Raw genomic sequence first — 18,070 nt, forward strand, 5'->3', positions numbered from 1 at the left:
CCCCCAACTCATTTTAGCATCTCTTCGGGATTTACTTTTGGTGCTGTCACAGCCAACATTCCTTGGGGGTTTGTTTGTGTCCTTGTGTCTGTCCTGGAATTATAATCCCTTTAACTTTCTGTGGTGCTGGGCTGTTTACATGCATTATCTTGTTAGGGCCTCACAACAAGCCTGTGAGATCATTTTGCTCATCCTCATATTAAAGATGAAACCAGGACTTGGAGGGACTGATGGGATTTACCTGCAGACATACAGGTACATGGAAACTTGCACTGAGACCTCTGACTCTAATTCCAGGCTGATCTCTTGAAATTCTTTCTGGAAGGTGATGGAGGATGGCCCCTGTTACAAGTCTTCAACACCCGGGGTAAATTTTGGTGGCCTCAGAATCTGAAAATGAGTTTCCTTTTGAGAGTGAAATGAGAACAAAGAACCCAAATTAGAGGAGGCAAATGCATGGGGAAAGGGGCCAAGGGACTAAGACTGTGACTGAATTTTGGGGTGCCTCCAATCCAGTCACTGTGCCAGAGTAGCATCTTGGGAAAGCACAACTGAAGCAATGGATCTGTGGCTTGGACTACTTCCCTTGTGGTAAATGGCTGGAGTGATCCCCTATCTAAGCCACGGCCCATTAATTTCACCAAAGCCCTGTGGACTATGGACTTCCAATGCATTAAATTCACTGGCCCCTCAGCTCCTCTAAAAAATGGTGTGTCCAGAAGGACAGTCAGGAAGCCTGGAAAGGGGAGTTTAAGGGGCTAGACCTTCTTGGGTTAACTGAAGGGAGAGGGCGCCCAGGCCAGCAGCACTCTCCAGTTGGCCAGAGCTGTCCTATGGCACAAAGCTGAGGACAGCTGGGGTGACCTCTTCAGCATGGCATCATGAAGGCTCTCTTGTGGCCACCCTCTCCACATGTGCACCTCTCTAATGACATCATTTGACATCGGTCTTGGAGGAGAGGCCTTGGTCAGAAATCAGGGCCTGCCTTCCTGGTATGCCACATCGCAGACTCTTCTTGGTTCTCTCATCCTCCGAGTATCAGCACAGATACCACCTCCCCAACAATTCTGTCTAAAATCTCCAATGGCCTCTCCCCTCATCTAGTTAGTCTGGCATATCACCCTGTTTATTTCCATTACCAGCAACTGTCAACTTTGTGGCAGGTTTCTTTCTTTACTTACTTCTTTTAGCTGACTCACTTATATCCAGCCCACCCCCATGATGTACCTTCAGAACTGCGCCTGGCACATCACATGGGAGCTGAGAACCTGCCAGATGAATAGTTGTTGAAGATACAGCAAAATTTTCCCCAAAACCCTAAAGGCAGCCTGCCCACAGCGTGTGTCTCATCATTTTGGCCAAGGGTGCCAGGCCCACTCCCCAGGCTCCCAAGAAGCAGAGTCAGGGAACCAGACAGCCTGGTTTATTGAGATGCACCAATGCCCAAGGCCCAGCTCTCCTGCCTCCTGTGGGGAGGAGACCTCTGGCCTCTCCCAGACCTTCCCATTCTGGGTGGCCAACGTCCTGCCCTCACTCTCAGCTAACAGTGAGGCACTGATGTTCTAGAGCCAAGACACAGGACAGGGAAGGGGCTCCGGGTGGCCCCTTCCCCCAGAATCTGAAAATGATTCAGGTTTCAGCTACCTGAACCTCTGTGGGGCCGAAATCCCAGAGGCAGGCGGCCACGCGGTGCCCAAGAACCTCCACGCCAGGCTGAGGGAGGAGGAAGGTCCAGTTCCTCCTTGCCCTGGAGGGCCTGGCGCCTGCCCCTGACAAAGCAGGGAATAATATTAAATATAAATAATTTATACAAAATGGCTCGTACAAAAAGCTGCGGGGTAGGGGAGGAGGTGCCTCCGTGAGAGGCTGAGATGACTGGAAGCGGGGGGAGGGGGAGAGATGCCTCCACCTCTCCTAGTCCCTAAAACAGAGCCCTCCAGCCACCCAAGGCCTGGAGAGGGCTCTGGCAGGCAGGCGAGGGCAGAGCAGGGCCAAGGGGCTCAGGGGGCCAGGCTGGTGAGCAGGGTGGTAAATTGCAGGGCCCGCCCTGCCAGCTCCGCCACACACTGCACCATCTCTTGGGCCGCAGGGCCGGATGGGTAGCCCAGGGCGGCCCCCTTGACGGCCAGCACCGTGGCCCGCAATGCCTGGTCCAGCGCTGTGCCTGCAGCTCCGACCTGTGTTCGCAGCGGGGTGGAGGCTGCCAGGCGGCCCAGGGTGTCCCCAACAAACACCAGGCGGTGAGCGGCCACCAGCACCTGCTTGCCGTGGGGCACGAAGAGGCGCGGGGGCTGGTTGGCCCGGGTGCTGGACATCAGGGCCGCCATGGCTGCCTGCAGTGTTGAGTAGTGGCCCTGGCACTGCCCGGCGTAGAAGTGCAGGAGCTGTAGATCTCCGGCGGGAAGAACCAGTGGCTCCCCTGGGGACGGGGCCTCCTGAGGGCAAGAAGAGTGGTCAGTGGGATTGCTCTCGTTACTGCCGCTTTTGTTGTCATTTCCTTTCTCCTTCCCTCCCTTTGTTCCTCATTCCTTCCTTTCTCCCTGAGCTCAATTCCTTTAGATCGTACCTCTGCCCGTCAGACAATTTAGATTCTCATGGCGAGTGGCAGGAAGGTGCCCAGAATTGATGTCAGATAAATCTGGACACAAACAACCTCAAAAACAAGTCTCTGAACTTCATTGTTTCCTTGTCTCTAAAATGGGGAGCCTAGGACTGCACTGTCCAATGTAAACATAAGGCGAACCACCCATGTAACTTCAAATTTTCTGGTAGCCACATTAAGAAAAGTACAAAGAAATTGGTACATATTTTCTAACTCCATATATTAAAAATGTAATTTCAACACTGTAATCAATATGAAAATTATTGCGATTGTTTTTCATACTAAGTCTGCAAAATCTGGTGTGCATTTTATATTTACAGTACATTTCAGTTTGGACCGGTCACATTTGGAGGGATCGGTAGCCGCATGTGGCTGGTGGCTACCAGATTGGATAGTGCAGCTCTCGTCTCTGCCTCCTAAGGCTGCAGTGAAGATTAGCTGATACGATATATAGAAAGGGCTGAGAACAGAGAATTGCACGCTGTAAGCACTATATGAGTGCTAACTATGGCTGTGATCAGTGCTGAGGCACGCGATGTGCTGAGCACGGGGTCTGGCACTTGGTACAAACCTGACAAATGGTAGCTATTGTGATTAGGACCATTCTAGATCAGGTCAAGGAGACCATCTCACTTTCCCGAGGCCCAGAGAGATTAACTGGCAGCTTCAGAGCCCCCGGCTTCTTAGTGGTGGAGCTGGGATTAGGAGCCGGGTCTCTTAGGAACCCAGGAATTCACAGTTGGAAGGGGCCTCAGAAGTCACCCGGCCCAGCAACTCTTCTGCTCCCCTGACTGCTCGGTTTTCTGACTCTTCTCCAACACATTCTTTCCTCTCTTTCCGAATCCCTGATATCCTTTTCTAAGTTCCAGCTCCTTCCTGAATTCTAACTCCTCTCTACTCCAACTGTCGTGTTTCACTGAACTCTTACCCCCATCCTAAATCGATTTCCCTTGATGCTCGAGTTAAGAATACCCCTTCTTCCAAGTTCCTGCTCCTCCTCCCCCCGTCCCCCTTCTCTAGCACCACCCCCATGGGGTTACCTGCTGCTCTGATGGCCCCCTCTCCAGCAGCTCAGGATCCCCTGGGGAGGCCTTATCCCGGGGCCTGGCTCCCTGAGCTTTATCCATGCCCTGCGAGAGGGGATGAGGGTCTCAGTGCAGGGGTGGGGGAGCAGGCTGAGGTCTAGCCTCCATGGTCTTCCTGCTCCTCCCCACTCCCACGTCCTCCCGAAGGTCTCTCCTGCCATCAGGTCTGCAACCCCTTGACTCTAGGTCCGGGAGAGCTCTGGTGGCAGGTCAGAGGTCTCAGGGACCCCAGGCTGGGTTTAGGGGGAGGAATGCGGCACCGATACAAGTGACGTGGCCAAGTACTGGGGCCCAGGCCATAGGGTGCAGGGCCAGTGGAGGGGAAGAAGGGAAGGGAGGAAGCCAGGGTCTGCATCTGGGGCCTCAGGCCTCCTTGCTCCTCTCCCCATCCCTGGCTCTCCTGGAGCCATTTATGGGGGGGCTGGCTGGAGGCGAGCTCACCTTCAGGTGGACGTAGTCATACTCCTCGGCCATCGGGATGCCCTCATACTCATTGTGGTGTCCTTCTTGATGGTCCTCCACCTCCCCGATCTCTGGATCCCCCTCGACCTTGGGGCCCCCGTAGCCCGGCAGGCGGGGGTGGGGGTGGGGGCAGAGGCCGGTCCTGGATGCTGCCCTTCCGGCCTGGAGCAGGAGAGGGAGCCGGAGAAGGGCTGGGGGCCTCCGGGACAGGCAGGGCCGGCAGAGGGCGGCGGGACAGACTCTCAGCTGAGGGCAAGCGGGGCCTGTGTGCGGGTGGGGGGCTTCTGGCCAGAAGCAGGGCCAGGGCGTCCAGGTCATTGGAAGCCGAGGCTGCCAGGGGCTCCGGAGAAGGGGGAGTCTCCGGCCCCAGCAGGGGGACGTCGTAGATGCCCTCGTCAGTGCCCCTGCTTTCCCCGTCTGCCAGCAGTTCCTCCGGTGCTTCGTACAGATTGAGCAGGGCCGATGCTCGTTTCAGGTTGGAGGGGGCAGCGTAGAGGGGGGGCCCTGGCTCCCGGCCCCCCTCCCAGTCCAGATCTGGCTCCAGGTCTGACTGTGGCTTCGGGGCCAGAGGCACGTCATAGGGAGCTTCATCTTCTCCAGGGGACTGGGGGACAACCCAGGCCAGAGGGCGGGAGAAGGAGGCCGGGGAGTCATAAGGGCCATTGGAGGGAACTCGGAGGGCAGTGGGGGGTACGTCATAGACCTGGAGAGGAAGCAGTTGGTTACTCTCAGTCTCAGCAGTGGGCCCCCATTCCGCTAACCCCTACCCCCGAGAGCCATCTGTTCCCTGCCCAACATACACACAAACCTCTAGCCCTCACCTCCAGGGCATCTCCAGGGGCAGCCTGTTGGGTCCCACTGCCTCTGGGGACCTTGTAGATGGGATCAGGGGAGGGCGGACAGGGTCCAGCCAGAGGTCCCGAGGTAGGACAGGGCCGAGCTGGGGGTGGCACCACATACACCTGGGGGATCAACACAGGCGGGTGGGTCAGGTGGTGTGGGGACCAGGGGATCAGATAATGTGTGCCCAGGAGGAGCTCAGACATCTTCCAACCCCCTCCCTGTACCAGTGGGGAAAGAGCCCAGAAAGGGTTGGCCGACAGGATTAGTACAGCAGAGTCGGTGCAGAGCTGCCATCACAGGGCTCTCCCTGCTCCACGTGCAGGCACCGGCGGAGGGGAATGTCCTGGCTTGGGGTTTTGGGGGGCTCCAGCTCTCACCTCCTGGTCCTCATTGCCGTGCTCTGGGGCTGGATGTGGTGAGCCAGGCTGGGCTGGCGGCACCTGGGAGAGGCCAGGCTTGGGTGCCGGGCCAGTGGGAAGGAGCTTCACTCTGTTGGCAGGCACAATGCCCTGCTGGCCATGCAGGGAGCAGAGGCACCAGCCGTCCAGCCCACCAGCGCCTTCCCTCTGCAGTACCCGTAGAACGTCCCCTCGGCGGAAGGACAGTTCCTGGGGGGACTCGGCGGTGTTGTCGTACAGTGCCCGGGCCAGCTGGGCCTGGTGGGTGAGGTGGGAGTAGGGAGAGGGGTCTTCACACACATATCAGGTCATGTCACCCGCTGCTCAAAACATAGAGCTCCCCACTTCCCTCAAGCTAAAAATCTGACCTCCTGACTCAGCTCTTCCTGACTGGGCCCTGCCTGTCTCCAGCTTCATCCCTTGCATTCTCCCTCTCTATTCCTTGATCTAGACAAGCTCTTTCCCACCTCAGGGCCTTTGCACTTCCTTTACCTGTCCCCTGACTATTCATTTGACTGGCCCTTTTTCATCCTTCAGTTCTTCTTAAATGTCTTCTTCTCACTCTTCTCCCCACCCCATTCTCTGTCTGTCTCCACCCATTGTTTCCTTCACAGTACTTTATACTATTTGTCTATTTACTTTAAAGAATCGAGTTCTTCCCTTGTACTGTCAGCCCTGTGAGAAAAGGGATTTCTATATTCCTAGCCTCTGCAATAGGCCTAACCTGGAATCAGTCCTCCATGAACATACGTTGAATGAATTACATGAGGAAGTCCTGAAAAGGTCTCCCATGGAATCTCCTTTACCTTCCCTGTTTCCCAGGCAACATCCCCCATGAGCAGGTTAGATTAAGCAGCTGCAGAGACCCCGCATTCTGAGAAAGACTGGGAGAAGCCCAGCCCAGACACAGCCTCGGCATAATAAGGAAGAAAACAGAAACCAAAGCAATTGTTTTGTTCTCAGTCTGAGCAAGTAAGGTTCTACCAGCAGAGGCTGAGGTTATCATGGAGAAGAGAAAAGTGCATACGCTCGTGTGTGTTTGTGTGTGTGTGTGTATGCAGGGGGGCTGGTGGACCAACCAAGAGCAAACATTTATCAGCCTGTTTCCAGTCCTGTCTGGTGGGGACATCTAAGCTTTTTCCTTTGAGAGCTACAGGCTCAGGTAAGCCACAGACATCAAGGGCAAATTATATAGCCAGACACTGAGCGAGTGTTTGCACTAATCATCCCATCTCATTTAATCCTCACAACAACCTGATGAGGGAGGAGCCATCATTATCCCCATTTGGAAAGGAAATTGGAACAGAGAGGTTGGTACTTTGCCCAACGACATACAGCTGGTGCAGCATGATTTGAACTCCAGGCTGTGGGATTCCAGAGCCTCTCACTCACTCCTCTGCTGCCTCTTCACAACCACAAGCATAAGGATCTACTTTCTGGGAGTTCCCTGGTGGCCTAGTGGTTAGGATTCCAGGCTTTCACTGCCGTGGCCCAGGTTCAATCCCTGGTCACGGAACTGAGATCCCACAAGCCGTGCAGCGCACCCCTCCAAAAAAAAGGATCCACTTTTTTCTTCTTATATTAGTAACAGTAGTTAAGTCAAGAGGGCCCATGACATATATCCGGACAAAACTATTAATTCCAAAAGAAACACGCACCCCTAAGTTCACAGCAGCACTATTCACGACAGCCAAGACACGGAAACAACATAAATGTCCGTTGACAGATGAATGGATAAAGAAGATGTGGTACATATATACAATGGAATATTACTCACCCATAAAAAAGAACAAAATAATGCCATTTGCACCAACATGGATGCAACTAGAGATTATCATACTAAGTGAAGTAAGTCAGAAAGAGAAAGACAAACACCATATGATATCACTTATATGTGGAATCTAAAGCATGGCACAAATGAACCTATCTATGAAACAGAAACAGAATCATGGACATAGAGAACATACTGGTGGTTGCCAAGGGGGAGGGGACTGGGGGAGGGATGGAGTGGGAGGTTGGGGTTAGCAGATGTAAGCTCTTATATATAGAAAGGATAAACAACAAGGTCCTATGGTATAGCACAGAGAACTATATTCAATATCCTATGATAAACCATAGTGGAAAAGAATATAAAAAAGAATGTACATATATATGTATACCTGAATCAATTTGCCATACAGCAGTAACACAACATTGTAAATCAACTATACTTGAATTAAAAAAAAAAAAAAGGGACTTCCCTGGTGGCGCAGTAGTTAAGAATCCACCTGCCAATGCAGGGGACACGGGTGCAAGCCCTGGTCCACGAAGATCCCACATGCCGCGGAGCAACTAAGCCCGTGGGCCACGACTACTGCGTGCTGCAACTACTGAAGCCCACACGCCTAGAGCCCACGCTCTGCAACAAGAGAAGCCACTGTAATAAGAAGCCGCTCACTGCAACCAAAAGTAGTCCCCGCTCGCCGCAACTAGAGAAAGCCTGTGCGCAGCAACGAAGACCCAAGACAGCCAAAAATAAAACAGAATTAAATAATAAAAATTTAAAAATAAAATAAAATAAAAAGATAACAACAACAAAAAGACTTAAAAAACAAAACAAAAAGAGGACCCATGGCTCAAACATGACTCAAGTTCATAGGAAATCTTCATGATGCCCAAGTTCCCTTTGCTAGTCTCTCTTCACTGGGCTCTGGTTCCACCAAGTTATTTGGTAGAATCAAGCTTAAGCCACTCACAATGTCAAAATATATTCCGCTTCAGTTATGTTTCCTAAGTGACCCGAGCCTGCTGGCAGGATCCCAGGCAGTGGTGGAAAGCAGGTAGTTAGGCATTACTGAACAGGTAATCCACGTGGGCTGACTAACTCAGTGAAACCTCTCAAGCTCAAGATCTCTGGCAGGCTGCATTTGGCCACCAGGCCCTGGGCGAAGGATGGCCGGCTCAGCCAGCATGAGTGCATGTTCCTCATGGCCGGTGTTTCCCTCAGGTGGAGAGGTTGTCCAGCCCTTTATGGCTGGGTGATTTTAACAATAAGCTGACTTCTCTTGCCTGATTCCAAATTATCAAACCCTTTTCTGATTATATTTTGGCTTCTAAAGGATGTTGTCCCACAGAAAGCCAATACGCTAGCCAGATGACACAAATTCCTGGTTAGCTTGGCCCTTTTCTTTCTAACTGTAAATTAGAAATTGGCGTTTTGGATCTAGCCAGGGGGTTAAAAGCACGGTTTCTGAGGCAGACAGACCTGAGTCTGAGTCCTGGCTCTGCCACTTTCGAGCTGGGTGACTTTGGGCAGTTTGTTTAACCTCTCCAAGCTTCAGTTTCCTCCTTTATAGAATTCCATATCCATAGCTGAATATCCACTTTCAGATAATAACAGTACTAGCCTCACAGGGTTGTTGTGAGGACTGGGTGAGATAATGCGTCAAAGAACCAGGACAAACCCAGACAAAGCTCAGGGCCAGCTTAGGGCCAGTAAATACTCAATAAATACTAGCTGTTATTAGGATCCTGTGAGTTTCATAAGCATAAATACCAACACCCCTCGCTCCCCCAGGCAAAAGAAAGATCTACCTCCTGAGACTACAAAGCTGACCAGCTGACCAGTTGGCTCCTGAGAAGGCATCTTTATGTCAGAGTACCCCACTATGTTCAGGACCTCCCCCTCTTCTGGCTCCGAACTAGGGTCTGCTCACCATCATACAGATTGAGGAGCTAAGAGGAGTTTGGTCTGAGAAGGAATGAAAATCTAACTCATCCTCGAGGGGTGTGGGAGGATGTCAGAAGCCATGCTTCTCTTCCCAGCCTCACAATCCTCCTTCGCAGAATGCCCATTCAGAGGGGGCCAGAAAGCAGGTGGCAGCCTCGCTTTCCCTGGGAATCCTAGGGCCTAGGGAAGGGTGGAAAGGGGACAGAGTTGCTTGGATTCAGACTACAAGCAGTAGAGGACAGAAAGCAGGGGCGGGGCCGTGAAGAGTTCCTCCCTGTGTCAGGTTTGAATTCTGTCCAATGGGACCAAACCTCTGGGCCTTGCAATTGCGGGAACCCAGGCCAGAGTCCCTGATGGACTGATTGATGATGGGTGTGGCCACCCCAGCTCTACCCCCTCCTCAGGGGCCCAGCTGACTTGTGAGGGAGTGGCTGTCTTAAAGGGGGGTGGCCGTGGGCCACACGCTCCCTGGGAGGCCTCCTCCCACTGGCCCATCATGCCAGCTGTCTCCTCCCTTTGTCCCCAGTCCTAGGAAAGTGGCCAGAGGCTGGCTGACATCACCTCCCCTCCTCCCCCTATTTTCTCTTGCTCCCTGCCGTATCTCCCTCTTTTACTTTATTTCCCACCTTTCTGCCATCCCTCCGCTAGAGAAGGGCCCCCTTGGGCCCTTTGCCCTCTCCTATTTCCCTGGAGCCACCTCCGTTCTTTCAGCCCCCTCCCAACCTTTTATTAGCCTCCCAATCACAAGCCCCTGCCAACCTCCAGTGGCCATCTGTTCCCGCCCATAAAGGAGCACATAGGACTCAGGCTTGCCCCCTCCCCTCCTTCCAGGAGCAGCCTCTAGAAAGAAAAAGGGGAGAATGGGGAGGGGGAGGAGAGAAGAGGGAGGCCAGATCCAGTAGGAGCTAGGGATGAGGAGTGAGAGGGGGAAAGAGAAACAAAAGTGCCAGAAGGGGGACACAGTCTCCCGAAGAAGCAAGGGACCGAGGAGCGAGACAAAGAGAAGGCAGAAATAAAAGTGACAGGAGTGCAGGACAGGCTGTGGACGTCTCTGCCCGGCAGCCTCCTCTCTCTGGTGGACTCACCGACGTGGCTATGGCCATGGCCTTGGCCTTGCGCGCGGCCAGCTCCAGGCCAGGCTCGGTTTCGCTGACTTCAGCAGCGGCTGCCCCGCACCATGGACGCGGCCCCCTGCTGCGGCGCCTGAGTCGTGGCCTCCGCAGAGGTTGGAGGAGGAGAAAGAAAACCCACGAAACTCCCCAAATGGGAGGCAGCTTGGCCGGGCAGGAGGAGGAGCGGGGCGGGCCGGGGCGTCGCTGCGGGACCTCATCCAAGGGCGCGCGCTCTGCCCCGTCCCCGCGGCCTCCCGGGGGCTGCCGGGTGGACCAGGCCCCCGGAGCTGCCTGTCCTAGGCCGAGGGGGCACCCCGGATCCGCACGGGCCCAAAGCTCCCTTCCAGTGCCAGGGCGGGCGAGGAGGCGGGAGCTGGGGCTGCGCTCGACGCCTCCCCGGGCCGCTCAGGACGGCCCCGAGGGCAGGGAGAAGCCGCCGGGGCGGTCAGGCTGGACGAGCGAGTTTAGGGGCCAAGCCTCCCCACCCGGCTGCCGCGCCGGAGAGCGGTGCTCCCGAGGCTGAGGTCGGGCGTCGGGGGCTCTGCGGCAGCCCCGCTGCGAGGGAGGGGGCGGGGGGCAGTGAAAACTGAGACGTTCGTCCCTCTTCAAACTCGCCCGACTTGGCGAACCGAGGCCAGGCTGGCGCCGAATGCCTCGGAGAGAGCGGCGGCTGGGCTGGGCGGCCCGAGTGGTGGCTTTCTGCCGAGACTCTCGCAGCCCCGGCGAGGAGGCGGGTTCCCAAGCACGCACACTAGGTCGCAGCGCGCCTGGGGGTCTGGGGGCGCCGCGACGGCGCCTCGCTACCCGCACGCGGGCCCGGCTCGAAGGGGCGGGACGGCCTTCCCCACACGCCCCCCTCCAGCCCTCGACGTCGGAGCTCCCGCTCCCACCCTCGGCCCCCGGCCCTCGGCGCTGGCCCCGCCGCCCCGCTTACACGCACCCTTGGCGGGCCCTCTCCGCGCGCCCCAGGGCTCGGGGCAGCCCGGGTGTCTCAGGCAACCGAGAGAAAGGCCACAAAGCAAGAAGGAGCAAAGAGAAGGCGAAGGAGGAGCAGAGGCCAGGGTCCTGCGGACTCGCCTGGAGGTGGGGCTGGGGGGGACACTGAGAGCGCTGGGAAGGCTCCGGGGGTCGCGCGCGGCCTTCAGGCTCACCCCCCGCTCGCGGCTCCCCTTCCCTCCCCTTCCCGGGCTCCCGGCGCCCTTTCTGTGCAGCTCCTTTCTCCTCCCCTCGGGCCCTCTCCGCTCCGGCGCGGGGCTCAGTCCCGGGGATTAAGAGAAAGGAGGGAGGGGAAAAGGGAGGGGAAGGGAAGGGGCGGAGGAGAAAGGAGGACGATCCCTCCAAAGGCGGGTGTTGAGTTTCAGCTCAGGACCCTCGGGCCAAATTGCACGCCCCCTCCCGGCTCCTCTCCCCCGTCGGCTGCAGCCCGGCGTCGCGGCGAACCTCCAGGTGGTCTGGTTCGCTCCCTCCCGGGAGCTTTCCTCTCCCCATCACGCCCCCGATCTACCCCGCCAGCCCCGCGCCTCTCTGCATCCCTTTCATTAGCCCCACATCTGTCTTTCCCTTGGGAGGGAGCACGCTCCTTCCGCCTTTCTGGGGTCCTCCGCGGAGCCTCTCTACACCCTTGGCAGGGCCTCCGCAGGGGTCTGGGGCTGGACACGGATTCTAGCCCTGGCGAGAGAACGTGATGCCTGAGCATCTGGTCCCGGAGCCGCGGGCGGGCCGGTTGTGCCGCCTCTTACGCTTCTCTGCCAGTCTAGGCCTGTCCCCTGCCCTCACTCTGGCTCGCTCCTGCTGCCGTGAGGAGCAAAAGTGGGGACTTCGGGCACAAAAGGGCAGGACTCTTTCAGAGGAGCTGGGATTGCCCCCTGCCCCCAAGCTTCAGCTGGAAGGACGCGGCTCGGGTCCCTCGCACCTCTCCTGCCCTGTTACTGCTCCTTCGCGCGCGCTGCCTCCCTCCAGTTGCCCGCCCCCTCCCCGGCCCACCCCGCGTTCTTCCTTTGGGAAGAACGCATCAAGGCCTCTCAGAGGCTCCAGGGAAAAGCCTTCCTTCTTCCGTTTTTGAGGTTCCTGGAATTTAAAAAGTGAGATGCCAAACTGGATTGAAAAACTGTAGCATATTTTCAATATTTGCATTTAACACATTAACACTTCAAACACATAAAATAGACAATGGCTCTATGTATAGCGTCATTTGGAGATAACATCAGAAGTCTAATTTAAGGCCCTTTGTGAACCTGAGGCCTTGGATACAGAGAGGCTCCCCACCTCCCCTCCCCTCCCCCTCCACCCCCGCATTCCACAGGCCCACTCGTCCAGGCATTTGCCAGCAGGGTAGGGGGAAGCACCTGACCCAGCTCCTTCCTCTCCCTGGTGCTTGGACACCTATGAACAAACTCAGACTCCTTTAGGATGGGAGGGGAACTTTAAAATTTCCAGATGCATCTCAAGGGAGAGCTCACCCATTCCAGTTCCAGCCTGGTCCAACTTCTCCCAGACCTCAGCCCTGGGGGGCCTGGCTGCCTGGAACACAGATATTCAGCTTCTGGGGAGTGACTTGGTATATGATTTCTGCCCAGGGGACTGCCAAGGCAAATTGGGGCTCAAGATGGAGGTGGGCAGGAAACCCTGTTCCAAAGATGAGTGCTCTGATTGGCACAGGGGAAACAGATGGAGGACGGAAAAGACTAAGCAGGAAGGAAGTGCTGGGACCCGGCAAAATGGTGATTTGGGAGGTGGGCAGTGAGGCTCACTGCCCTCATTGTAGCTGAGCGCCTACCTGGTGCCTGGAGCTAGGTGAGGGGGTTAGAGTGCAAACCTGAAGGAAAACAAGTCTGTGCTTCTGGAGTGCCCAGGCAGGAAATGGAGCCAGTCAGACTCAGGAGTGAATCCTGGTTTGTCAGCTGTGTGACCTTGGTCAAGTTCTGGAACATCTCTGAAGCTCAGTTCCTCATCTGGAACAGTGGCTTTGGTGAGGAGTAAATATATGTAAAGTGCGTAGCAAAATGGCCTTTCCTCTTCACCTTGGCTTCCCACAACTCCCCCTGCACCCCCAGCTTGTACCTTCATGAAAGTTCAAAGTGTTTCTTTGTTGAGGGCAGGAGGAGCCTTCTTCCTGTCCTTATGCCTCATCTCTGCCCTCTCCTTCGCAAACTGAGGTTTCAGGTGATTCTAACTTGTTTAGGGAGAGTTCTGGGCTCCAGGTTAGGTTGGAGAAAACCCAGGCTGGGTGGTAGGCTAAGACCCTGGGTGGGCGGCAGCCTCAGGCAGGGAGGCCCTCAGCTTTAGGGCTTGCCTTTGCCACTATTCAGGGGGTAGAAAGGCAGGAACCCCTCCATCAGGCTTTCTGGGTCCCAGTCTTCTCTCCCACTCTTGTCCTTTCCCAGCAGGGCCAACCAGCTGATCTCCTCCTCGTCTCACCCCGTGACCTGTTCTTGTTCTTCCTGCTACTCAGAACTGCTCGGGTGCTCGTGGATTCTTCCAGTTCTCCTCTCTTTGGACCCCACAGCATCCAGATTGGCTGCATTCTAATCCTGGCTCCGACACTAGCCAACTCCAACCTTGGCAAGCTATGTGACCTCTGGGAGCCTCTGGTTCCTTGTCTGTCAAATGGGGTAATAATGGAACTGAGGATTAAGAGAATCCTGAGAACTGGAATTCCCTGGTGGCGCAGTGGTTAAGAATCGGCTTGCCAGTGCAGGGGACATGGGTTTGAGCCCTGGTCCGTGAAGATCCCACATGCTGCGGAGCAACTAAGCCCGTGCGCCACAACTACTGAAGCCCGTGAGCTTAGAGCCCATGCTCCACAACAAGAGAAGCCACCGCAATGGGAAGCCCGCACACAGCGACAAAGAGTAGAAGCCCACGTGCAGCAACGAAGACCCAATGCAGCCAAAACTAAATAAATTTATTTTTTTAAAAAAGATTCATTCATTAAAAAAAAAAAAAAAAAAAAAGAATCCTGAGAACAGTGCCTGGTCCATGATGTGTAAATGTTGGCTCAAAGCAACTGTTACTATTGTTATCTGATGACAGTTCTGTGGGGCAGCAGAATGTCAAGGACACGGAGCTTGCCTTCAAGAAACCCACATCATGTAGATCATGCTTGAATACGGTTGATACCTTCCCACTGAACTTGGCATAAAATCCAAATGCTCCGGACTTCCCTGGTGGCGCAGTGGTTAAGAATCTGCCTGCCAGTGGATTCGAGCCCAAGTCCGGGAAGATCCCACATGCCGCAGAGCAACTAAGCCCGTGTGCTACAACTACTGAACCTGCGCTCTAGAGCCTGCGAGCCACAACTACTGAAGCCCGCGCGCCTAGAGCCTGTGCTCTGCAACAAGAGAAGCCACTGCAATGAGAAGCCCACGCACCCCAACGAAAAGTAGCCCCTGCTCGCCGCAACCAGAGAAAGCCTGCACGCAGCAACGAAGACCCAACACAGCCAAAAATAAAAAATATATATAAATTAAAAAACAAAAAACAAATGTTCTGCCACAGCCTTTAAGATCCTGTGTGAGCTGGTCCCTGCCCACCTCTTCACCTCATTTCATCCCACCCTTTCCCTTAGCCTTTGTTTTCTACCCACACTGTCCGTTCTGTTTCTGAAACATGTCAAGCTCTTTCACCTCTAGGACTCTGCATGTGCTGTTCCCTCTGCCTGGACCACTCTTTCCCAGACCCTTTCCATCATCTTGTCAAATTCCACATCTTCAGAAAGGCCTTCCCTGGCTTTTTTTTTTTTTTTTTTTAAGATTTTTTTGATGTGGACCACTTTTAAAGTCTTTATTGAATTTGTTACAGTATTGCTTCTGTTTTATGTTTTGGTTTTTTGGCCGCCAGGCATGTGGGATCTTAGCTCTGACCAGGGATCAAACCTGCACCTCCTGCATTGGAAGGCGAAGTCTTAACTGCTGGACCACCAGGGAAGTTGCCTTCCCTGGCCTTTTAAAGTTAAGTTGCCCCTCCCTCCACCCACCCACCACCTCCCAGTAATTCTCTATTTCTTAACACTGTTTCATTTTCTTCATAGCACTTATTATTATCAGAGATTATCTTGTTTCCTTATTTACCATCTGTCTCCTTCTAAAATGTAAGCTTCTTGAGGCAGGGACCTTATCTGGCTTGTCTTCCTCTGCATTCCTAGCATTTAGAATGGTGCCTGGCATATAATAAGTGCTCAATAAATATTTGGCAAATGGGCGAATGAACAGGGCAACCATGACTGTAGGACAAAGTTGAGTAAGCCAAAGGCCCACCATGGGGGAGGCACCAGCCCTGGGCTGGGGGAGGGAGTTGCTAGGCTTTTTCTCCTGTTCACTCTGATTCTCTGCGTGTCTCCCAGGCCAGACTGGGTTCTCTTTGAAGGCAGGCTCCAGGCACCTTGTAGCTAAAGGTGATACTACAAATAATTAGCAACTGGTACCATCGTGGCGTCCCCATCAGGACACGGGAGCCTGTTCTGGAGGCCTCCGTCTGGGCCAGGTGGTCTCCCTTTAGTTGCAGGATCACAGGGAGGTTGTAGTGTGGATGTGCTCCAGCCCTGAGGACAGTATCTGTTTACCAGCCGGGACAGAAGTAATATTTCAGCATTTTAAACACCAGTGCCCCTGCCTCACCTCAGGTGAGTGCAGATGAGCTTTAGTAGGCCCTGCGGAGCCCTGTGGTTTCAGCACTGTTTCAGGGGCTGCTAGGCTGGTTGGCACTTTTGTGGCCACCCAGGTTACCCCCAGCCCACCTCCCAACCCGCACCAAACATGCACATTTCTACAAGAGAAGAGAGGGCCCTAGGCGAAGAGCTGATCAGAGGCAGGGGAAGGACTTCAAGGCAGTGGGTGAGAACTCGGATGACTTTCTGAGGAAGGGCAAGACAGCCATCGTAGCGTTTTGCAAGCTTTCTTGGCCGAGGTGGGGTGCTTCCTGTCACATCTTCCCTGCTCTTTCCTGCTAGGGGCTGATCTCCTCCCAGAGGCTCAGGGGTGGGACTCTCAGCTGGTCCCCCGTGGCTGCCAGGTCAGGCCCAGGCAGGTGAGGACACATGGGGAAGCACCCTTGATATTGGGTACTGGGTGAACTTTCCTTTGCTTCTGCCTCTACATTCTCCCCATTGCCACCCCCATCTCTCCACACCCCTAGGGATTCCCTGGAAGCTGAAGTGACTCAGGGTTTCTTAGTCACCGCAAGAGGAAAACCCTCTGGAAAATGTTTCTCATGGCAGGGAGTCATCTTGAGGGGACCCACAGCTGCTCCTGAGATAAGGGTGGAGACTGAGCAAATGGGAAGAGGTGAGTGGGGACACCCCAAAGGCCTCTCCTGGAGGGAATGTCCCACGCAACCAACGTGGGTCCTTCATGGCATCAACAAGTGAAACAAGTAGCTGGGATCACTTCCAGCTCTTTCAAGCACGCTGTCCTGGATAGGGGCCAAGATCAAGAGGTCCGGGCCTGTGTCAGCCTCTGAGGCTCTGATTGGTTTGGGGGAGACCCAAGGGATCCAGCTCTTCTGGAAGGCCCCCTCAAAGCCTTTTCTGGGGTTGGGGGTTGCTCAGGAACACCAAAAGCCACCCTGGGGGCCACGTGCCAGACCTAAGGCTGGGGAAGAGGAAGCTGGAGCCACGGATCCCAGCCAGCAGGGCTGAATGCCTGAGTGGGCAGGAATGCCCTGTGGCCTGGGGCAGGTTCAGGTGAGACCTGTCCCAGCCCATGCCCAGGTGAGTAGGAAAGCCCTTACAGGGGGGCTTCCCTTCCATCTGCAGCCAACCAGGGGTCAGCACAGTGTGGCATCTCCATGCCAGGGAAAGCACATGCAAATCAGGAAACATCATTCTAGAGACAATGTCTGTGTATGAGTGTGTTGGCGTGGGGCAGGGTGGCGTTGTGGGTGTGCTGAATGAAGGGGGTTGATGGACAAGGATGAAGAGAAAAGGGTGGGAGGGAAGGAGGCAAAGAGCCCCCCAGATGGGGTGGCCCCTGGCTGACCTGAGTCTTTGGGGCCAGGCCCAGCTAGAGCCTTGCCAGAGCGCACATACCCCCTCCTGGCCGACAGTGGTCCATGGAGCTGAGCCTGAGTGGGCTCACCCCCTGGCCTGAGAGTGGCAGCTCCCCCTGCCGTGGTTCTCATGCCCAAGGCCCAGGGAGTAGGGGGTGGGGGCAGGCTGATCTGGGAGCTGGGTGTTCCTGTTGGCTCTTAGATGAGGCTCTCATCTTGCCCCTCCTCTTCCTGGCTCTGCCTTCTCATTCTTGCGATGGGAACAGTCACCCACCGCTCCTTCCATCAGGCCCTGCACATCCAGCCAACAAATTGATGGCTCCAGGCCTTCCCGGCAGCCTGTGGGGTTAGGCCTGTATCCCTAGCCCAAAGCGGGTCAGGGAAGTGCAGGGATGGGGGTGGGGTGGCCCCTGGGGAGGGCGGGTAGAAGTTAGGGAGCGGGTAATAGACAGTGAAGAGAAGTCATAGATGACTGTGGTCATAGAAGTTGGGGTCATCGAAGATGAGGAAGGGGTCAGAGAACAGAAGGGGTCAGAGAACAAGGAGATAGAGGGAAATGTTCACTAAGGTCGGTGATCAGGAGGACATCTGAGAAGAAAGGGAAGAGAAGAGACAAGACCATGGGTGGGAGCAGCAGGGATCGTACAAACGAGGCCTCTTGGAGAGAGACCAGGATGGTGTTCCCTAATTTTGGGTACCAAGAGAACCAGGGAAATTCCAATAATGCCTGTTCTCAAAGGCATAGAATAGCAGGATACTATTGCTTTGACCCATGCCCGGAAAAGTATAAAGAACAAAGTTTACCCAATAGGTTATCGGGCTTACGATGATGTTAATCACAACTTCCGTGAGTCTAGCATTTAAATCAGCTTTTG

At 54.9% G+C, this 18,070-nt stretch overlaps 1 protein-coding gene across 1 annotated transcript; it reads right to left on the reverse strand.

Annotated features, from left to right (window-relative positions):
• Positions 1-1,825: 1,825 nt before the first annotated feature.
• On the reverse strand, positions 1,826-10,421 carry EFS (embryonal Fyn-associated substrate). The gene is given in 7 exon segments (XM_061182381.1): positions 1,826-2,435; positions 3,643-3,732; positions 4,129-4,266; positions 4,268-4,852; positions 4,971-5,111; positions 5,370-5,648; positions 10,185-10,421. Coding segments are annotated over 7 exon segments (1,686 nt in total). The 5' UTR covers positions 10,203-10,421; the 3' UTR covers positions 1,826-2,000.
• Positions 10,422-18,070: the final 7,649 nt, after the last annotated feature.

Source organism: Eubalaena glacialis, chromosome 2, assembly GCF_028564815.1.
Source record: "Eubalaena glacialis isolate mEubGla1 chromosome 2, mEubGla1.1.hap2.+ XY, whole genome shotgun sequence".
NCBI classification, from domain to species: Eukaryota; Metazoa; Chordata; class Mammalia; order Artiodactyla; family Balaenidae; genus Eubalaena; species Eubalaena glacialis.